Below are 6,853 nucleotides of genomic sequence, written 5' to 3' on the forward strand. Positions count from 1 at the left end.
ACCGCACGCTCCCCCTCACGGCAGCGCACAAGGTTGCCCGTATGCAATGGGCGGAAGAGTACATACTGAAGCCAGGTAAGCTTGTCGTATTTAGATTTTGCTGCTATTTCGTATTCTAAAAATATTTGCTTTCTTTAGGAACTTGGATTTATACAATATTTTCAGATGAAAAGAAGTTAAATCTAGATGGTCCTCACGGATTCAAATATTACTGGCGGAACATGCGCCAGCCAGCACAGTCTTATCTGCGTCGCCAAAATGGCGGAGGGAGCGTCATGGTGTGGGGCGCTTTTAGCGCAGCAGGTAAGTGTGAACTGGCCATCTTGCGTGGACGTCAGAATCCAGGTGACTATATTTATACGTTATCTGAATATCTACTTCCTTTTGCTCACGCTAACTACGGTGTTGACTTTGTATTTCAGCAAGACAATGCTTCGATTCATGCCTCGCATGAAACGAAGCAATTCTTGCAGGAGATGCAAGTCAACACCATGGTTTGGCCACCTCGTTCACCTGACTGCAACCCCATCGAGAACGTCTGGTCTGCGATGGCGGCCAAGGTGTACGCACATGGCCGCCAATATCAAAACGTTGCTGATCTGGAGGCAGCAATCATGGCCGCATGGGATTCCATTCAGCTAGACTACTTGCTGAAGCTGATAGAGTCCATGCCTCGCCGCTGTCTAGCGGTGATCAAGAAGAAAGGTGGACTGACTAAGTACTAACTTTTAATATAGAAGTTTGTATGGTCTGTTCATAAAAGTGCTATTTTCGTCATAAAAAGGATGTGGTCTTAATAATTTGACGCTGGTGCCCAAACCTTGCATTTGTATACCAGCCCTGTCAGATACTTTGAAATCTAAGTTGTTAACACAAGTGGCATCTCGGTAAGCCTAACAGAGAGAACATATCAAACTTGCAGTTCCCAACTCAGGCTAGAAGCCGAGATATTGTCAGAAGTGTCCCGCCAAATCGGGAGTCTTAATGATTTGGCGGGCACTGTAGTATTGCCCTAAAATGATATATATGTAGTGTCCCGTCTATCCCCTTCGCTTGGCGAGGGACATCGGTACAAATCTTGCCAGTATCAAAAGAATCTTGCGGTTATATATATAGTAAGGTCACGCTGCCTAGGCTAGGCCCTAGCACGTCCAAGTCATTTAGTGTTAAAACTGTTTGCTGTAACCGGTAATAGTAGATGAAAATGGATACGCATACTGTCTGAAAAAGAAGGGGGGGGGGGGGGGGGGGGGGGGGGGGGTGGCCAACAGAGGCGAGCAGGTGCGATTTCGCGTAGCCATAGCAAACTCGCGCGAGGTACCCGCGAAGTAGGGCCGCACAGGAGGCGAGCCGAGCATTGCACTCTCCAGCTGAGAGGATCTTTTTATTGCAAGAGCTCAGCGACTGCCTTTGCGTAGCGAAGCCTTAAGCACGCGAAGACATCCGTCCTAGCCAATCCTAGGATGAAGTGGACTCAATCGGGGATGAGTACCTAGCTATTTTGATTAAAATAATAAACTGTTTACGTACAATCATCTGCCATAATACATGTATGACGCTAGCAATCGGGGATGAGTAGCCATCTTGATTAAAATAATAAACTGTTTACGTACAATCATCTGCCATAATACATGTATGACGCCTTGTCTACCCACAGCTAGCAGCGGCACATTATCTAGTACCTTTCACAACACCACGTTTCGAATTCGGGTGGTTAACAATTTATTCACAGCCGCAAGAGAAAAGTATATCATGGTACGTACTGACACATAGCAATCTTTATTTTCTTCGTTGGCTCCACCATTAGAATGCAATTGCTGGGTTTTCATTCTGAATTTCGCCGTCTACCACTCAAGCGATAACCTCTCCAAGTACCAAGATCATTAGCATCATGAGAGTGATTGTTTTTTCTTCTCGCTGCCATGGCAGTCATCAGCGGTAATGTAGCTACCAGCGCTGAGCCAATCCCTTCCTTGACAAAGACGTCGAAGGGTGAAATCGACGCGATTGGAGCAGAGGCCCGTGAGAAGCGGTTCCTGCGCAGCCACGAAGTGTCCCAAGAGAATGACGACGGTGTTACGGACACCAACGACAATGAAGAAGAAGAGCGATTGATTCGTAAGGCCCTGAATGATCTCTTGGATGGGGATACTGCCCACAAGTTTGAGAAATGGATGAGGAAGGGCTACTCCGCGAGAGACATTTACAACAAGCTCGGTGTGAGCACCCATAGCGACCGCCTTTGGATTTACAACAAGTACGTGAACGCCCTCAAGAACTAGGATCTTGTAGTAGACTCTTTTCAGGCTTGAAACTGCCCTACAGATTCTGGTGATCTCACTCGTAGATTTGGAGCAACAGTCGTTAGATTCCTTAGCTTTCAACGTGAATACAGCACCTTTGAACTTCAGAATTAAAAGAGGACTGTCAACTTACACACATTGTACCGTAAAGTTTTCTACATACATTTCAACTAAAAAAATAGTTATACTGTGTGCCATCGTTGAACGAAGGCACTAGTCAAGAGCCTTGACTTAAATATGTCCCGATTTGAATTGGAGTTTGTTGCAGTGGCGGCGGCTGCTCCCCAGGAGCGCTTCGCAACCAGTACAAAAGTACGCTGTCGGTATCCGCGTTATCGACAGCTCAATCGACATTTCCGGTCCTATGATCGAGATCACGAAGAAACATGCGAATATTTTGGTTATAGTGAACGAGGTGCGTCCAGCGGTGGCAGATCTAAAAGCTGACGTTGCGACGCTGGAGATGACGTTTACCTACCATTCTGAAGTGTCCTGCTTGATCCACGCTGAAGGCAGCGATTATATCGACAAAGTGAAGGCATTCTACGCTCGTTTCTGGGTGGCGATTGAGGACAAGGAAGAGGAGTCGTGCAAGGCTGCATGTACTGCGAGTGTTAAGGATTCTTTCATGACTAACTTTGCTGTTACGAAAGAGGATATCATTGCGTACCGTACAGCTTTGGGACTCAAGTGCGACGAGGTCGGCGCTCCTGTTGACTTCTCGACGGTCGTCTCGTGGCGTGCGCTGATCCAGTCGGTGCTGGCGAACGAAGTGAAGGGCAATCTATTGAATCTCGTGCATCTGAAGCATTCGTACAAGTTGCTGTCTTCACGCAAGTACTCGGCCATGTTCTTGCCTGGCGACGACATCGTGAGCACGGCCAAGGTTGCTAGTCTACGCATTATCGACAGTGGCAAGATTGTACACAGCATGGCCACCATCTCAAGACGAGCTTTGAACGACGACATGGAGGTGTTTGAGCCTCTTGTAGAACTGCACAGCGAGTTCCTCATCCGTGGTTGTTTCACTGACTTCGAGTCCACGTTCTCCGTTGAAGAGACAAAGCACGAGTTCGTTCTCAAAGACGCAGAAGAGTTAAAGACGAAAACATGGCTGAAACTCGCAGCCGAGACTTCAGTAAACGTGGGGGACCGTCTAGCACTTCAGCTAACGACCAAGAGGCAGTACGCGTCGATCAGCTCTCTAAGCTCGTTGGAAGTCTCTGGTGTTTTATTCCGTGGAGAAGCGGGGACCACAGTCGAGATCGGCGCGGTTGAGTTCAAGAGCGACGAAGTGAACGAGAGCCCTATCACAGCGTTCTTACGGCAGGTACAGCTTGAGACTAGCGGGATGTTTGTGAACAATGGTTCTTACATGCTGGAGACGCCGCTGGAGATCAACGTCCCGACGAACGCGCTGGCGTACGCCGTAGCATCTCGAGACCTGAATCCGATCCACCGGTCCAACTACGCTGCTATTCTGGCTGGATTGAAGGGTAAACCGATCATGCACGGCATGTGGACAGCAACTAAAGTGCGTGATCTGGTGACCCAGAGCTTCAGTCAGGGCTTGGACAGCAACGTCGTCGAGTACGAAGTGAGCTTCGACGGCATGGTTTACCCGGGCGACAAGTTGTTCATGCAAGCGCGTCACGTTGGACAGAAGAATGGGAACAAGATCTTGTCCATTGAGGTCGTCAACTCATCAAGTGAGCGTGTGATCACTGCACGTGCCGTCGTGAAACAACGACCGACAGCCTTTGTATTCACCGGCCAAGGCTCGGCTGAGGTAGGGATGGGTATGAATCGATACCAGGAATCCCCAATTGCTCGGGAGATCTGGGACCGTGGCGATCGTCACTTACTCAACATGTTCGGCTTCTCGATCCTCGACATTGTACACAACAATCCCAAGTCGATCACTGTATACTTTGGCGGTAAGAAAGGCCGTAGGATTCGTGAGAAGTACATGAGCTTGACGTGTGAAGACCCGACGACTGGCGAGACGGTGCCGTTGCTACCCGAGATCAACACACGCACGCAGAGCTTCACGTTCTCCTTGCCGGAAGGTTTACTCTTTGCGACTCAGTTCAACCAGCCTGCGATTGTTCTATTGGAGAAGGCCATGTTCTCGGAGATTGAGGATGCGCAACTGATCCCGAGCGACGCGTTCTTCGCTGGCCACTCACTTGGCGAGTACGCCGGTCTCAGTTCGTTTGCGGGTGTTTTAGCTTTAGAAGACGTGGTGGAAGTGGTGTTCTTACGTGGCTTGATCATGCAGAGGGCAGTGAAACGTGATGCTGAAGGACGCTCGGACTATGGCATGGTAGCTGCGAACCCCATGCGTGTTGGGTCTCATATGACAGAAGAGCTGCTGTACACGATCGTACAGGGCATTGAAGCAGCATCCGGTAAACTCTTACAGGTCGTGAACTTTAACGTCCAGCAATACCAGTACGTCGTCGCCGGTGATAGTGTGAATCTGGAGACGTTGTCACTCGGTCTCGCTGCGTTTAAGACTCTGAAGTCGACAGAGTCTGAAGATGTGGACAAGATCATCATGTACTCGCTGGAACAAGCTCGAGCTCGTAAGGAGGAATGCGAGCAACGTGGTCGTCCGTTCATGCTGACTAGAGGCCTGGCCACTATCCCTCTACCGGGTATTGACATGCCCTTCCACTCGCGTGAGCTACTGAGCGGTGTGCCATCGTTCCGTGAGCTGCTGAGAACCGTCCATATCGTCAAGAAGTATATCGCGAATCAGCCCGTTTTCGGCAAGGCGAAAGAGAAGTATCAAGAGGCCAAGGCAATCATCAAGAGCAAAGGCAAGTAACACAGAGTAAGAGCCCAGGTCAGTATTGAATATACTACCGCGCGCCTCGTGCTCGAACCGCAGCTACCCGAGTATGTTACTATTATTACAATCGCCTTAGTGTTGATGCTGTGGTAGCCCAATCAGAGCTGACAGTAGTGAAGTCGGTGTTGTTCGTAAATGGACGCAGAAATCCGAGCAATTCATGTGTTCCTTTTGAATCTAGATAAAGACACTAACCACATATACGACAAGCTTATTCGTCGAATCCAAGCCATGCGTTCTGGAGCAGCTCCGGGATAGACTTTAGTAAGAAAAACAAAACAAAACAAAACAATTTTCAAATTCGACGTACTGTGTCAACGCCACCGAGAACCGAGCCTCGTGCCCCCCCCCCTTTTTTTTTATAGATTACATGGGTTTTACAATGGCCGGGACTTTTTTCCGCGTGCGTTTTCGCGGTTTTCCGCGTGAGTTCAAGTCGACCTTGGTTTTGCGCGTGTGGTGTGGTTATCCGCGTGTCGTTTATGTGGATTTCCGCGTGTGGGTTTCCACGTGTGGTTTTTAGCGTGATGCATTGATTTTCCGCGTGTGATACAATCAGTGTTTATAATATATTATTATGTGCGCAATGGCACGTTATCATGACAAAACGTATTGACATGTGTTTAATAGTGACGTATCGTTCAGTCATTGTTACGTAATATGCGCGTCCAATCAAGAGCACGGTTTTGCACAATCATTTCAGTGATGTGTTGATTCTGGTGGCCCGTCCTTAACTTTAACTGGTGCAACGTGTTGAAGTTATCTTGATTAAATTATTATACTGTCAATATTGCGTATTATTTTGTATAATCTATTATTTCTTTGCTTCTATTTTAAAAACGTCGCTGTTAGTTTCACTTCTAGCGACCTCGGCTACGATCTTACTGATAGTTCGCCTCCTCTGCTAAACCTCAAGCGAGATGCAATCCTCGGACGACTCTGACGAGGTTGCTGGCGAAAGTGATTCATCCTATGAGTTTGACATCGCATCCTCCCCTTTACGACAGAGTGATAAAGATGAAGATGACGATACCAGCCCATTAGTACCACCTGCGTCGCCCCCTCCAACAGTTCTTTCTAAACTAATTGACTGGAATGAAGCGTCGGTTTTAAGAACCTTCACATCTCGACAAGAAGCTAGAACTCATTTGGATACATCAGAGAGCTCCCGATTTAAGCACAAACACAATTACAAAACGAGGGATCGCACAATTACCCAATACGACTGTAGCTCACACGAAGACTGCGGACGGAAGGCGCGTATCCTCGTTTCGAAGATAAACCCTGGAGAATTTACACTTAAAGTGGCTGGGGAACACACAATTGCTGTGGCAGATCAACCACGCACCGGCATTGACAAAATATTTAAAGTGGAGTGCGACAATTTATTGTTAGGTGGAGCTACACCCGCAAGATGCCTAGTACTGCTCAGAGAACGCTATGTCAATCAACCCGATCTTAAAAAGTTGCTTCCTGAAGCAGAACAGCTTCGAAACCGTAGCTCTGTGCTAAAAGACAAGGGCAGGTTCGACATCAAGACACTTGCAGAGGTTTTCGTTTGGGCGTCTCCGAAGATGTGCGACTCTAAAGAGGAGTTTTTACGGAAGGGAGAAGAAGCCACAACCGATGGTTTTTTTTTTCAGCTTCCCTCAGCTTATCAAGATGAGCTCATTGTTCTTCATACCTTTCAAGA

At 48.0% G+C, this 6,853-nt stretch overlaps 2 protein-coding genes across 2 annotated transcripts; both read left to right on the plus strand.

Annotated features, from left to right (window-relative positions):
- The first annotated feature begins 1,841 nt into the window (after positions 1-1,841).
- Positions 1,842-2,413, plus strand: PPTG_07076 (hypothetical protein). Its single transcript, XM_008901232.1, has one exon. The coding sequence runs from the start codon at positions 1,923-1,925 to the stop codon at positions 2,280-2,282; it is 360 nt and encodes a 119-aa protein (XP_008899480.1). The 5' UTR covers positions 1,842-1,922; the 3' UTR covers positions 2,283-2,413.
- A 254-nt stretch (positions 2,414-2,667) lies between these two features.
- PPTG_07077 (hypothetical protein) lies at positions 2,668-5,143 on the plus strand (the record flags this gene model as incomplete). Its single annotated transcript, XM_008901233.1, has 1 exon — positions 2,668-5,143. One exon carries the CDS (start codon positions 2,668-2,670, stop codon positions 5,134-5,136), a length of 2,469 nt encoding a protein of 822 aa, XP_008899481.1. The 3' UTR covers positions 5,137-5,143.
- Positions 5,144-6,853: the final 1,710 nt, after the last annotated feature.

The sequence above is a fragment of the Phytophthora parasitica genome, assembly GCF_000247585.1.
Source record: "Phytophthora parasitica INRA-310 unplaced genomic scaffold supercont2.11, whole genome shotgun sequence".
Classification (NCBI taxonomy): Eukaryota; Oomycota; class Peronosporomycetes; order Peronosporales; family Peronosporaceae; genus Phytophthora; species Phytophthora nicotianae.

What these genes read in the sequence shown, in the direction of transcription:
- PPTG_07076 (XM_008901232.1), top strand. Translation starts at nt 1,923, where the DNA reads ATGGCAGTCATCAGCGGTAATGTAGCTACCAGCGCTGAGCCAATCCCT.